The sequence below is a fragment of the Naegleria fowleri genome (assembly GCF_008403515.1).
Source record: "Naegleria fowleri strain ATCC 30894 chromosome Unknown tig27, whole genome shotgun sequence".
NCBI classification, from domain to species: Eukaryota; Heterolobosea; class Eutetramitea; order Acrasida; family Naegleriidae; genus Naegleria; species Naegleria fowleri.
This window is the reverse complement of record NW_025407959.1, coordinates 33,918-48,929: the sequence shown is the minus strand read 5'-3', so window position 1 is coordinate 48,929 and position 15,012 is coordinate 33,918. Positions and strand designations below refer to the sequence as shown.

The window sequence follows — 15,012 nt, the reverse complement described above, 5'->3', positions numbered from 1 at the left end:
ACACCAATAGCTGCTCTCTTTCTTCATCAAGAAACATCATTCTACACATTTGCATCTAGTTGTTGTTGTTGTTGTTTATTCTTCTTCTGTGCTGAGGAGAGGGAATAATGTTACACAAATGTCAGTAATGTCATGACTCTCTTTACAACACGATACACTTCTTTGGCAAGTTAATATTAATATTAATCTTCTTCTTTCCACTCGAATCCTTCTTCTTCTTTTCATTCTTCTTTCCTTCCTTTTCATCATCCTTTTCATCGGCTTCATCATCATCACCTCCTCCATTCTCAAACTTGTCCACCAATCGAACCAAGCTTGTGAAAATTTCCTCCACATTGATGGATTCCTTAGCAGAAGCTTCCAAGAATTTGCAATGATCACCAAACTTCTCAGCCATGGATTTACCTTCCTCCTTGGAAACGGCACGTTCTTCTTCCAAATCACACTTGTTACCAACGAGAACAATTGGCACTTCATCGGCATCCTTGGAACGTAACAATTGTTCGTGAATGGTGAGTAAATCTTCGAAGGAGGAAGGGTCAGTGATGGAGTAGACGAGAATGAAGGCTTGACCAGTTCTCATGTATTGATCTCTCATGGCAGAGTATTCTATGGTCGTGTTGGTCGTGGTTGTGAAAGTGGTGATCGTTTTGGTGAATGTGATGATGAAAATGGAAAAAGTGTGAGAAAAAAGAGAGTTTGAAAAGACGACGACCAATCATGAAGGGGTTGTTGTCCATGTGTTGCGGATCATGAACGGTTCGGTTGAATGAAGAATGGGTCATTCATATTACGAGAGTCCACAACACACAAAGTATTTTCAATTTTGGAAAAAGAGAGTTCAACAACAATGGTCATCATCATCATCGTTGAGACACACACACGCATATAAAGGTGTTACACAACAACCACCACATGTGTGAACATGGACCCATATGATTCCAATAATTATAATCATATCATCATCATCCATCAAATATAACAAATGAATAACATTGAATCTCTCAATCATCATCATCAATACCAACAATCACCTACCTTCTTGTCCAGCAGTATCCAAAATATCCAACATACATGCCTTTCCATCGACTTCAATTTGTTTACGATAAGAGTCTTCAATAGTTGGGTCATACTTTTCAACAAAGTTTCCTTGAATGAATTGAATGGTCAAGGCGCTTTTACCGACACCTCCGCTTCCCAAGACGACGAATTTATATTCAGCCATTGTGTTGTGGTTGTTTTTGTGGTAGGTTCGGTTTGGAATGAAGTGTGTGTAATGTTCGTTGTTTGTGGTGACTGACAAGACAATGTTGAAAATTTTTTTTGATGGTTGATGTTGACAGTTTGCGGGTTTGACATTTCTGTTGAAGGCGAAAAAATTTCAAAAGCTTTTTGTTGGTGGAAGAACAATGAATTTGGTTCAAATCTGTTCGTTCTTTGGATTGATGAACTTTGAAATAGAGAGTGCTGATTTGAAACATGTGACGGAACATTTGTTGTTGTATAAATCGAGGATGAAGACGTTTACAGATCAAGAACTCGCAAACTTTAACAATGTCTGATATTTAAGTAATAATCTCTTTTGAGAAACCTTAATAAAGAAGTACAGTTGAATATTATCACTTTAATCAGGGTCAATAATTAGAGGACAAAATGGAATGAGTAGAATCTATCCGACCTTATGTCAAGATCTAAGAAAGGAAATCCTAAAAGACGCTCATGGTTTCCAAACACCATCAATTCCCTTGCCACAAGTGCTGATGACAAGTATTAATTGATGACGTTTTTTTCAAACACTGGTCGATGCAACCACTTTTTTGCTATGGGGTTCCAAAGTAGTGGTTGTTGATCTGTGTTGTTGTTGTTGCTTAAGAAAAGACTCATTGTAAGTCTCTTGAATGTCATGAAGAGGTCGATAAATAATAACAAATAAAATCAATATAAAAGCCAACGTTATGTCATGCAAACCATAAAATATTAACATGAAGGTGCTATTCACCACAGCTAAGGGAATGCAAAAGAAACCAAAAAATTGAAATAATAAACTGAATGTGACACCAATCAAGATGGAAATGGCTTTTTTTAAGGCCACTCGTTTCATGTTCACACTTTCAAGGACTGAAAGAGGAGGTAGAGTTTTAAAAGACTGAGATTTTGGATTCTCTTCTACTTGAGTTTTAGGAAAAGTACTCAAAGATGGACTTTGAAGAATTTTCTGTTCTCCTTGTTGAATCGATTGAAGCAATAAAAATCCAACATACTATTTAGGAAATGAACATTTTCAAATGAAGAACGTGATTTTTGACATTCAAAAAAACTGACCTATTACTTACATGCATGAATGAAAGTTGAAGAGAAGTTATCAATGCAAAAGCGAGAGCAGCAACAATGAGACTAGACAACACAAGGTAATTGGCAATCATGGTTCCCAATTCGGCTGCTGAAACTCCGCCGACGACAAGACAAAAAATTGCAACTGTAATAATGACAATTGTCAAAACAGTGGTGAAAACATGCAATACCAGGATTCGTAATATCCTGTATTTTTTCTCTGAAATGGCTCCAACTTTTCTGGTGGTCCCCAAACTGTCAATTGTCAAATTAAGGATTAAAGTTCATGAATTGGTATTGCAGTTGTACTTACAACACATGAGAAACAAATGTTATGAGAAGAAATTCAAATAGTGTGGTCAGACAAAGCACACTTCGATCAATTCCTTTCAGTATTGAAAAAACTATTAAAACAGTTTTAAGTTGAGTACCGATATAGGTCAACTCTGATCCAATTCTGGTGAACATGTTTAAAAGAGAACAAAGGGAAAGACTCAACAATAGGGAAAACAAAATTCTTTGATTTTTCTTTGCTTCACTTCGATGAGAGGATGATGTTTGATTTCTGAGTTTGATCATGATTGAGAAAATAACAACACTAGTCAAAGAGAATACCACGAGAAAAGGTCCATTAATTGCAAAAACAGTATATTGATAACTGGCCATGAGGTTGGTGGAATTGACCAGTTGGGTGATATTCGAATAAGGAGAAGAAGAATTGTTTTGTTCGAGAGCTATTTCAAAGAGCTCTTCCGACTTGTGTTGAAGAGGAATGAGATGAAGAGAGGTCATGATGATGCTCCTTCGAAAGAATTAAATCAAAACACTTGGAGAGTTTTGTTTGATGATGATGATGATGTGAAGATCAAAAGCAATATTGTTTCGGTTCTATCGTGCTTATCTCTGAATACCCAACTCTTATTCGGAATTAAGTCAAAAAAAGGAATACAATTCTTTGATCATTTCATTGTCGAGACTTATAGTGGATCCTAGTGCCACTGACAATTAGTGATGTGCGCTTTGTTGTAGTGGCGACAATCATGGGTCACTTTTGACATTTTTTGATGAATGAAGGGCAGAACGTTAAATATATTGAATTGTTGAACTTGAACAAAGAATTTGACACTATGACTAATCAACAGGCTCTTTGATTTCATGAAAATGTGAATCGAAGGACCTTCGCAGTCAGGGAATTGTTGTCAATGTCAACAGTGAATCTTGAGAGATGTTCAAGCCTCTCAGCCCTGAAAAAGATCACATGTTGTTGACAATGTTTAATGAAGTCTCTGTATCGAGTTTTTCCCTCTCGGACAAGTTGATGATTATATTAATGATTAAATACCGAATTAGCATTTTCTCTTATTCCTTTCAGTTGTGGATGAAAGTGTTGCAAAACTAATGAAAGTGATTAAAGCTTTTCTGATTTTAATGCATTTATTCAAGTTGACAATTTACATCAAATATTGACCTTTTCTTTTTTTGGGTTCATTTGAACTGGAAAGTACAAGAACTATCCTAACTTTACATGCTCCAATGAAAATCAACCCAAACGATTTCATAAGTAACATATTCCTCTCTCAATAGAATCTTTCTTCTCTATGACAGTTGTGAAATGAATCTAAATAATCAAACACAAGCCGACGGAAAAACTTTTTGGCTGTTTTTATCACCAGTCGTTGATGTTTGTTGCTGAACATTTGCATTAAAAGATGTCGAGTTAGTCTCCTGAATGTCATGAAGAGGTCGATAAATAACCACAAATAAAATCAAAATAAAAGCCAACGTCAAGTCATGCAAAGCAAAAAATATTAACATGGCATTACTATTCAACATGGTAAATGGAACGCAAAAGAACCCTAAAAATTGAAATACTAAACTGATCGTGACACCAATCAAGACGGAAATGGCTTTTTTTAAGGCCACTCGTTTCGTGTTGACACCTTGAAGAGCAGAATGAGATGGAATTTTGGAAAGCTTGGAGTTGGGATTCTCTTCTTCAAGAGTTTTGGGAATAGTGTTCAATGAAGAATTTTGGAGTTTCTTTTCTCCTTGTTGAATGGATCGAAGCAATAAAAATCCAACATACTATTAAGGAAATGCGCATTTTCAAATGATTTGTGACATTCAAATTGGTCTATTACTTACATGCATTAGTGAAAGTTGAAGAGAAGTTATCAATGCAAAAGAAAGAGCTGCTACAATAAGAACGGTCATGACAAAGTAGTTGGCAATTGCTGCTCCTAAATCGGCAGCTAACACTCCACCGACGACAAGACAAAAAATTGCAACTGTAAGAAGGTCAATTGTCAAAACAGTGGTGAAAACATGCAATACCAGAATTCGTAATATCCTGTATTTTTTCTCTGAAATGGCTCCAACTTTTCTGGTGGTCCCCAAACTGACAATTGTCAAATTAAGGATTAAAGTTCATGAATTGGTATTGCAGTTGTACTTACAACACATGAGAAACAAATGTTATGAGAAGAAATTCAAATAGTGTGGTCAGACAAAGCACACTTCGATCAATTCCTTTCAGTATTGAATTTGCTATTAAGACAGTTTTTGGTTGATTGCTGACATAGGTCAACTCTGATCCAATTCTGGTGAACATGTTTAAAAGAGAACAAAGGGAAAGACTCAACAATAGGGAAAACAAAATTCTTTGATTTTTCTTTGCTTCACTTCGATGAGAGGTTGACATTTGTGATTGTTGATTTCTGAGTTTGATCATGATTGAAATTATGACAATACTGGTCAAGGAGAATACCACGAGAAAAGGTCCATTAATTGCAAACGCAGCATATTGATAACTTGTTAAGAGATTGGTGGGACGGGCCTGGGTTATATTCGAAGAAGAATTGTTGTTGCTGTTACTAATACTTTGGAGAGCTGCTCCATTCAGGATTTCTTGAACAGTCGTTTGTTGATGTAGAGGAAAGTTCATACCGATTTCCGTTGTCATAGGTGAAGATTTAAACAATGCACCGTTGAGAAACAGTTGACGATTGTTTTTTGTTTGGTGATGGGATCATGCGAGAGACAACAGGTGTTATTTCAAAATCTTCCCTTATCTCCAACGATCCAAACTGTGCAGATTTCAAACGAGATATGTTAGTAAAAGGCAGGATACTGACAATGACAGATTTTGACAGTGTGTGATTTAGAAAAAAAATTGTTTTTCATCACGTTGTTACAAAAAAATTGATGAGAGTGGGATTTGAACCCACGCCCTTGCGGAACACGGTATTAATCATACCTTAACGTGTCGTCTTAGACCGCTCGACCATCTCACCATACGATGATGTCCAATTATTTTTATTTTATATTATATTTTCTTTCTAAAGATGGTGAGATGGTCTGAAAGATCTATTTCATTTTGTTTGTTTTTACCAGAAAATTTGGATTATCATGATTCACAATGTTTCTACCTCAAGTTAATATCTTGACTTTTAGAGTTGTTAGTTTGAATCGTGAAAATGGAACAGATTAAGATATTCACAAGTTCAGTTCTTCGTGATGAACCGAGCTCTACAGATGGCCTTTGTTCTTCGTCGTTGACATTATCATTATCTAATACTTTATTGAATCGTTCACTTGTTATGATTCGCAAAGTTTCTAAAAGGTATGTGCAAGTAAAAGACAAGACCTTTTTCAGTTCCCTCGAACAGGGTACTTTTACGTTGGAGTGTCTTTGAGAGTATCATCAGCTGTAACTTCAAAGAAAAGTAGTTCTTCAAGTAGTGATAAATAGTGCATGCCAAATGACAAAAACGCCTCTAAATGAAACTGTAGCTCCTTCTATAAATTGTCAACACCTTCTGTTTAGGGCGGTGAGTTTTTGTCCATAATGATGCTTGATACAATAAAAGCACAATTCGCAGCATATAAACGAAACATGTCCCACGTCAAGAGCAAATTTGTTGTGAAAAGATCCGTACCACAAATTGACAGCCAACATAAAAATTCATCGACCTGAAAAAAGAATAATCGAATCCACTTTCTCATTGTTCTTGTCTGGGTGCTGTTCTGTGCTTCTCAACTGACATCCACGAATCATTTTCATCAAAAACAATTCTTGTCGTGAGACCTCTTTGGCTTTTCATCAAAGAAGGAACCAATTGGTCTGAGCCGAAGAATCCAATATATTCGCATATTCATCGATTGTGTTTATGAGTTCAACTCTTTCCCATCTCTCTCGTTCAATTTTGATCTCGGATTTCCATTCATTGATTTCCATCAACAGCTATTGAAGTTGAACATCATCATCCGTTCTTCATTTCTCTCTCTCTTTTTTGATTCTCTGCTCCCACTACGGATTCAGTTTCAGCAGCAGAAGCATATCATCATCATCGAGTCCATAATAATAATTTGCCATTTCAATTAATTTGCTTCAACACCAATCCCCTTTGATTATTATTATTCAGTGAATACTCGTTCTCTCTCTCCCATTCCAGTCCCATTATTAGTTTCTCTCTCTAAATATTCTCTACGTTGTGTCCGCAACTACTCTCTCCCTTTCTCCATCCATAAATTTCATCATCCGACGACCGACTCTTCACTCCTAAAAGACTCACTTCTCACCATAATATCATCATTCTCATAACAAAATGTCTTCATTACAACCACCACCACCACCATTATCACCACAAACAAGCTCAGCAAGCTGTTCTGCTTCCAAACTTCCTCCTTTTGATATTTCAAGGCTAGTCACTCAAGCCATTCTTCCTCAATCCACTTCTACCTATGAGGAGATTCGTTTGGTGCCGAATCTATCAACCACAAACAACATCAACAACAACAACAACAACAACTACATGGAATCACCTTCTGAATCTTGTACAGTCGACTCTCACACCACCAGCAATGAAGAAATGATCATTGTTGAAGAAACAACCACAACCAATGTCGATAACACCATTGTGGCCACCATAGCTGCCAACGAATCCGTCAATGGTCCATGTTCGGTTCTTGTTGGAGATGTTGCTGTCGTGGACGATGATGACGAATTGTTATTCAGTGGAAGTCCTTCTGCTGCAAGTGAAGAGCAACAACAAGAAGACTTGCTTCTCTCAGAGAATACTGGCATGGCCTCTGATTCGTCATCTACCCCAAACGCACAAAGTAACAATAATTTGTACTCGAGCTCACTTTCAGTTTCGACTTCTCCAGCTGCCTCTGCAACAGGTGTCTTGAATACTACTAGTAGTAGTAATAATAATACACCTCGTCTCTCACCACGAACACTCTCGGCTGTGGATACAGAACTCGAGAGTATTTCAACCATGACTACCGTGAAAACGACCAGCACCACCAAGAAGGTTGTCAAACGTCATTCCTCTCTCTCTGCACAAACCATGGATAAGGCAATGGATCAAGCAGTCAATGCTTCTCAGCAAACAAGTTCTAGCAATTCAACTCCACAAAAACAATCATCATCTCAACAACCACCCGAAGAAGAATACACCACTCTCCAATCCTCCACACCTAAAAAGAAACAAAAGAAGAAAGGAACTCCAGGAAGTAGCTCAAAACAAATTCTTGGAAATTTCTTCAAGTCTCTCAAAGGATATTTATCAAGGAAGAGTAAGAAATCAGTGAATCAATCACAAACATCTTCCTCATTGAATGACATGACGAATGGTGCTCAAAATAGTAGCTTTAATCAATCCTCCTCATCACAACCAACCACCACTCAACATCAAGGCACTGCCAATGATGCCGTCTACTTTAATCCATCCTTAATTGTCACCCAAGCTCCAAATCCAAAGAATACCTCCACACATTCCATTAGCACCACCACTCAGAGCGAAACAGTCGATGATGCTGAAATTATTCGTACCACTACAACCACGACAACCACTCTGAGAAGAAAGAGTGTGAATGACGAAGCTGCAAGCTCCAGTGACAACAACTTGGAAAAGATTGAAATTGAGACCGAGGAAGAATTGCAAACCACCACCACGACAGTCACCACAAAGAAGAAGCGAAAAAAACAACTCCCTCAATCCGGTATCAATGCTGAGCTCGCTCAACAACAACAACAAGTCTCATACGAGACCAAAAAATCTTCACACAAACACATTCCTTCGTTCACCACCACTAATGCCTCTACAGGTTTGATCAAACCTCTGTTAGCTCCACAACGATCTCACGTGCAAGGAAAAAAGACTCTTGTTCTCGATCTCGATGAAACTCTTGTTCACTCGGTCTTTGTACATACTGATCAGGCTGATTTTGTAATGCCCATTGAAATGGATGGCCGAGTGTATCAATGCTACGTGTTAAAGAGACCAGGCGTTGATGAATTCCTTCGAGAAATGGGCAAATACTTTGAGATTGTCATTTTCACTGCCTCCCTCTCATTGTATGCCAATCCTTTGCTTGATATTTTAGACAAGCATGGTGTTGTTGAGGGACGATTATTCCGTGAGCACTGCACCAAGGTCGGTGACACCTACATTAAGGATTTGTCCAAGTTAGGACGAGATTTGGATCAAACCATTATTGTGGACAATTCTCCAAGTTGTTATGCCTTACATCCTCAAAATGCATTGGCAGCTTCTACATGGTATGATGATCCTAACGATCGTGAGTTGTATCTACTCGCCGATTGTTTGGTTCGATTGGAACGTGAAAAGTATGTCTACGATGGCCTTCGAGCTTGGAAGGAACTCATTTCATCGAATTTGAGTGCCGTGAATGTTGCTGCAACCAGTTGTGGTGGATCTGCAATGACTGTGTCATCCACTTCACATCACCATAAAGTAATAAAGAAACGTCTGTAAATATTGACAAGTATATATTGCAACCTGATGTTGATTCTTAAGCATGATCCTCTGAGGAACAACTTGTACATCACAATGAAATCAAAGACGATGAGACACCATAATTGCATGTATTATTGGTCACAAGAAAACACTTTAAAAAACATCAGAATTCATCAATTTGGATGGCTTATTGATAAAGTATGACAAATAAATAGGGAGGCAGATTCGACTTCAAGAATTCTAGTTTCACTGGACATGCAATGCTTAACATTGCATTTGTTCATGAAGAGGAATTACATACAGTGTAGTTCAATACATTACTGGATTTGCCTTTAAAGAGAAAGGATCTTTCGCAACCAATCATTGATCATGATTCATCACCATTCCTTCCCCTAAAACGTCTTCTCGAGTATTATATTCCTTGTCTTGGCAAGGATCTTCCACAATCCAAAGGATAACCCTCCGTATAAAACAAATGCCAACAAAACCAATTCAATGCATTTTGATTTGCCCACTCAATAGGTCTTGGATGTTCCTCAATGTGATAATCATAAGTCAAGGTTTGTATAAAGGTCCACTTGAAATATTTCAAATAATAAGCTCCTGCCACTTCTCCAGTTCGATCCATTCCAGCTTCACAATGCATATAAAACACAATAGGTGTTCCTTCCGTGTAAGAGTTGAATAATCCATTCGACAAGGCAGAATGAATGGAATCCTTCTCCCAAATCCATGCGTGTAATTGTGGCACTCGACTCAACAATTGATCTTCCAAATCCCATTTCGCTTCGTTGAGTGCCAATTCCTTTCGGAGCCAATCGGGTAGATCTGTTCCATTCACCAAGGCACCCAAGATGGTCCAATGAGCGAGAGCACCTACCTGAGGATTCTCCTGAAAGAATTGCTTCTCTACCTTCAAATCATGTTGTAATTCAAATAAAAACGAAATATCCACCAAATAATATTGTGAGGGAAGGGTGAAATTCATGTTGTGTAATGAATGGGTCACTTTGGAGAGAGTACGTTGCAAAGCGACGAGATCGAATTGACTCGATGTTACGGGAGTGTTGCCTCGAAAGAGGAATCGTTGGAGAGAGGGATTGGCATCCACGAGACGAACGCGATATTCATCGATCGAGGACCAAGAAAAAGAAGAAGCGTGTACGATGTTCATTCCGAGGATGATGATGATGAAGAACGTTGTGGTGGATGCCACGAGTGGTGTCAGAATCAGCAAAAAGAGAGAACGGAATTGGTGTGTCGCCATTTTTTTTGGTGTGTGTGAATGGGTATGTGAAAAAATCAGAAGAATCAATATTCGGACTTTTTTCGGGTGAATTCAACACGTTGGAATGAATATATATTGTGAAAGATTGAACCACCAAAAACGGAACCAAAACGGAATTATGGCAATTAAGGATCTCCCTCAAAGGTCAACATGGACATGGGATACATGGGCTTTCCCGAATGCACGTATTTAAACCATTGAATAGGTTCACTTCCTCTCAATTTCCTTGTTCGAGTCGATCGATTCAAAAAATCCTTCTCAAACTCTTCGTAGGAGAACCATTTGGCACAAACACTCTCAAAATCTGCAACACTTTTCAACACTGGATTTTCCTCTACTGGTTCTGCATAAAAGACGATTCTTTGTCGAGCTCCACCATTTACGAAAGGAGAATATTCGACTCGTAAAATGTTTTTCAATTCGACTTGGATACCTGCCTCTTCGGTGGTTTCACGAAGTGCTGCCTGTTGGAACGTTTCACCAGGATCGACGCGACCTGCTGGTAACCACCAACCTTGATTACAACATTCTTCAACGAGAAGAAATTTGCCAGTGGAAGGTTGACGGACAATGACGAGGGCAAAACTGTGTGTGATGCATTGGTTATTTGTTTGGAGGGAAAAAGATTTAAAATATTGAATTCAAACATTCCAAAGGTGTCGACGAGTCATCCATGAATTCACAGAACGATCGTTACCAAATATATTAAAATTCATACAAATTCATGAACAATTTACAAATATGGAAATCATTAAAAACAAATTCCTCCTCATATCTTTCTTAAATGAACTATACCAACATTCAACTCACCTATACGTTGGTTTACTCGACCTCTCTTCCTTAATTTCTTCTCTCCGTTTCGCCTCAGGAGTTGCCATTTCTCCATGCTCAAAATACAAGTGGGTTGAAAACCCCCAATCCCGAGAACCCTTTAAGCTCCGATCATGATGGCGTTGCTCACAAATGGTACAAATTTGTTTGGAATTTTCTCGGGAATGATGTTGTAAGCAATGTTGTACGAGATCATTCTCGGAGAAGAGTTCCGAAGAGTTTGTGGATGAGGAGGAGGACGAGGATTGATCATGATGATGAGTGAAACAATTTTCATAGGGACACGGGAAGAGTTCTTGTTGTTGGTGGTGGGTTTGTTGTTGAAACATTTTTTTATTAGAAAGAGGCATCAAGTTCATTGTTCCTCTTGTTGGAGGATTGTTTTCCGTGAAGACTGAAAATACGAAGCAAAAAACAAACGTGAAAATGGTACAGAGAGAGATGATCTTTGTCAGAGAGGGTCAAAACCAAACTTGCATAAAACCCAGCCCAGCTGTCGTCCAATCACGTTGAGAATTCTGTGAGCTGTCAACCTGTCATATTCGGATTATTATTATTATTATTCACGAAAATCGGTTTGGTTTTCGATTCCAAACAAAAAAAAAACAGCTTGCCTCTTCTTGTCACGCCGTCATAGTCATCCTAATTTCCTCTCGACACCTCGCGATGGCTTTGACTTCTTTGATTTTCCCTCAACTGGCAATTCTTCTTGTTATATGGTTCGTCCTTTATTTCTTCTCAAACCAACAACATGTTTGTTACGGAATGACCTATTCCAAAATTGCCTTCACCTACAATTGTTCTGGCTGTGGTAGTTTTGGTCAATTCGCTTACTATGGTTCTCAATATTATATTTACACCACTGCATCAGGTTCTACCAATAATTTACTACGAATAGACCTTACAGGAATGCCACCACAACCAATTACAACTCTGAGTGTTGGTATTCAACCAAAGTTTGCATCGACGGACAGTAATTCCATCTTCTTTGAGAATGCAGGCACTATATACCAATATGACATTTATGGTAATTCCACTTCTATGTATGCCACTAGTATTGGTGGAACAATTTATGCCTTAGGGTTTGAATATTCAACTAATGATCATTGATTCATTGAAACAGTTTTACTTTACGGATGGTAGCACTTCTACAAAATCCATCAAAAAGTTCAACAATGGTAATTCCACACTCTCAACACTGGTATCAAATGTAACTCCGAGATATCTTTCATTTGCTAATGGATATGTAAGTTGTACATGTTGTTGTTGTTGTTGTTTTAATTATTGATTATTATTATGAAAATGTTTAATGTTAAATATATATTACGAAATGGATCGTTCAAACCAATCGTTAGATTTACTATACAGACACTACAGGAGGTATTAAGAGATTGAGTCAAGATGGAACTGTAGTAGATCTTGGAATTCCTCTTGCATCTACTGCTGGTGGAATTTATGTCAACTTCACGACAGGTGTCATTTATTATGGTGATGGTTACACCATTTACAAAGCTTCTCCCACATGCGATCCTAACTCTGAATATAACAATTCACCCTATTGCGATTGCTTACCTGGATTTTCCAGACCTTCTAATTCTCTCTCCTGTTTACCTACTTGTTATGGAATAGTTCAAGGAGATGCTGGAGTTTGTAATGGTCATGGTAGTTGTGATGCTGTTGACACTTGTCGTTGTAATTCGAATTGGGGAGGATTCAACTGTTCCATGCCCAAATGTTTTGGAATTTTGCAGAACTCTACTGGAGTTTGTAATGATCACGGCTCTTGTGATGCAGTTGACACTTGTGTCTGCAATTCCAATTGGGGAGGTTCTAGTTGTTCACTTCCAAAATGTTTTGGAATTTTACAAAATTCCACTTCTGTCTGTAATGGTCACGGCTCTTGTGATGCAGTTGACACTTGTGTCTGCAATTCCAATTGGGGAGGATTCAACTGTTCCATGCCCAAGTGTTTTGGATTGTTGCAAAATTCGAGCAGTGTTTGTAATGGTCATGGAAGTTGCAATACAGTAGATACTTGTGTCTGCAATTCAAATTGGGGAGGTTCTATTTGTTCACTTCCAAAATGTTTTGGAATTTTACAAAACGAAACCTACACTGTATGTAATGGTCACGGATCATGCAACAATGTGGACACGTGTGTTTGTAATTCGAATTGGGGAGGCTCAGATTGTTCCATGCCCAAATGTTTTGGAATATTAGCAAATTCCACCATCTCTGTCTGTAGTGGACGTGGTTTATGTATTGCTCCAGATACTTGTAATTGCAATGTTGGATATTTTGGAACTCAATGTCAAAATTTAGTGAATAATTCAATCATTTCAAATAATGCGTCGTGTTGGGGTTCACTTGAAATGGGAGCTCCAAAACCTCAAATAGTGTCACAAATTGTGAATGGAGATGGAATTCAATTTTCATTGAATTTTTCTGTGGATCCAAATGTGGAATTTTCTCATTTCATGAGAATTGGGGAGAATTCATCGTTCAATGCCGACAGTTGTGTGTTGAGTGGAGGTGAAGGAGTGAATTTGACCTTAGTGACAAGTGGCAGCCCTTGTTTTAAAGTCTACTCTTCTCAAGTATTCAGTTTGGACTATTTAATGTCAAACCCAAATGTGAAGAAGGAATCCATTGGAGATTTGGTGAAATTAACCATTCCTATTGCTCTCTATTACTTTGATGTTTTAGGTATTAATAATGGTGGTTTTTGCAGAGCTTATGAATTCACGACGTCACAAGTCATTTATGTGCAACTGACATCCACAGTGATCTCTTCATTCAATGAAAATTCTTCGTTAGACCCTTACACTGTGAATTTGTATCCTCAAGGATTTTCCACAGATCCCTCCACAGGACTTCTCCAAGTTCAAATGATTCTTCGAGTGTCAAATGTCACTCTCACTTCCTTCAACTTTTACAATACGACAAATCCAAATTACATCTTCCAAGTGAGTGCAACATCCTTCTTGTATCAAAATGGGCTCTACGCGTTCTATCAAATTCGAATGCACTCCAACGTGAAAGTCAATGATTATCGAGCTTTAACCTTTTTCACCGCCACGTTGAAACGAAATGGAATTATAGACGATGTCATTCAATACATTCCTCTCAAAATTGATTACACCATTGTAGAGGCTCCTTCCGACAAGAACTTTACTCTTCAACCTTACATGTATTTGGCAGGGAGCGATTGGTCTCCCAAAACAATTTTCAAAACAGGTGAAAAGGTGTTTGCTCAAGTTCAAAGTTCCTCCACACTTGGAAAAAATCATTTGTTGGTCAATGACGCTTATTTGTGTTGTTTCAAGACATTCACTCCAACTCTCTCGTATAATCCCTCACAAGGTGAATATGGATGTTCTCAATTCAATTCTGGAACCATGGATGTTTGGAAACCAATTATTAGTTCAAAAATAGGAAATTCAGAATTAGAAACTCAATTGTTTCCTTATCCTGGAGCTAAAACTTTGTATGGATTTTCATTTACTCTCATTTCTTCCATGTTCCCTCAAAAGCATTCAAATTCAAGTGCTAGTACTTCGTGTTTTGTTCAATCTAATGTGGGAGTCACGCCATTGACAAGATCTGTCGCTGCGACGAGTGGTGACATGTCAACTGCCAGTACAATGTTTGTGGTGCAAGTAGTGACAAGTGCGAAAGAAAGTTCGAGTCGAGTTTCTGGAGGTTCATCGTTGTCAGTGGGTTCAGTGTTGATGGCTGTGGTGGTGATGACCATGTCAGCATTCGTGCAAGCTCTCTTCTGGTGATTTTTTGAAA

At 38.1% G+C, this 15,012-nt stretch overlaps 7 protein-coding genes across 7 annotated transcripts; 2 read left to right on the top strand and 5 right to left on the bottom strand.

Annotated features, from left to right (window-relative positions):
* Positions 1-142: 142 nt before the first annotated feature.
* FDP41_001513 (uncharacterized protein) lies at positions 143-1,225 on the bottom strand (the record flags this gene model as incomplete). Its single annotated transcript, XM_044704606.1, has 2 exons — positions 143-609; positions 1,039-1,225. The coding sequence occupies 2 exons, from the start codon at positions 1,223-1,225 to the stop codon at positions 143-145; spliced, it is 654 nt and encodes a 217-aa protein (XP_044563883.1).
* A 564-nt stretch (positions 1,226-1,789) lies between these two features.
* Positions 1,790-3,123, bottom strand: FDP41_001512 (uncharacterized protein; the record flags this gene model as incomplete). Its single annotated transcript, XM_044704605.1, has 3 exons — positions 1,790-2,260; positions 2,334-2,586; positions 2,645-3,123. The coding sequence occupies 3 exons, from the start codon at positions 3,121-3,123 to the stop codon at positions 1,790-1,792; spliced, it is 1,203 nt and encodes a 400-aa protein (XP_044563882.1).
* An 834-nt stretch (positions 3,124-3,957) lies between these two features.
* Positions 3,958-5,293, bottom strand: FDP41_001511 (uncharacterized protein; the record flags this gene model as incomplete). The annotated part of the gene is made up of 3 exons (XM_044704604.1): positions 3,958-4,416; positions 4,477-4,729; positions 4,788-5,293. The coding sequence occupies 3 exons, from the start codon at positions 5,291-5,293 to the stop codon at positions 3,958-3,960; spliced, it is 1,218 nt and encodes a 405-aa protein (XP_044563881.1).
* A 1,645-nt stretch (positions 5,294-6,938) lies between these two features.
* Positions 6,939-9,116, top strand: FDP41_001510 (uncharacterized protein; the record flags this gene model as incomplete). The annotated part of the gene is made up of 1 exon (XM_044704603.1): positions 6,939-9,116. One exon carries the CDS (start codon positions 6,939-6,941, stop codon positions 9,114-9,116), a length of 2,178 nt encoding a protein of 725 aa, XP_044563880.1.
* A 394-nt stretch (positions 9,117-9,510) lies between these two features.
* On the bottom strand, positions 9,511-10,086 carry FDP41_001509 (uncharacterized protein; the record flags this gene model as incomplete). The annotated part of the gene is made up of 1 exon (XM_044704601.1): positions 9,511-10,086. The coding sequence occupies one exon, from the start codon at positions 10,084-10,086 to the stop codon at positions 9,511-9,513; it is 576 nt and encodes a 191-aa protein (XP_044563879.1).
* A 425-nt stretch (positions 10,087-10,511) lies between these two features.
* Positions 10,512-11,546, bottom strand: FDP41_001508 (uncharacterized protein; the record flags this gene model as incomplete). The annotated part of the gene is made up of 2 exons (XM_044704600.1): positions 10,512-10,971; positions 11,197-11,546. The coding sequence occupies 2 exons, from the start codon at positions 11,544-11,546 to the stop codon at positions 10,512-10,514; spliced, it is 810 nt and encodes a 269-aa protein (XP_044563878.1).
* A 436-nt stretch (positions 11,547-11,982) lies between these two features.
* On the top strand, positions 11,983-15,002 carry FDP41_001507 (uncharacterized protein; the record flags this gene model as incomplete). Its single annotated transcript, XM_044704599.1, has 3 exons — positions 11,983-12,299; positions 12,361-12,463; positions 12,573-15,002. 3 exons carry the CDS (start codon positions 11,983-11,985, stop codon positions 15,000-15,002), a joined length of 2,850 nt encoding a protein of 949 aa, XP_044563877.1.
* Positions 15,003-15,012: the final 10 nt, after the last annotated feature.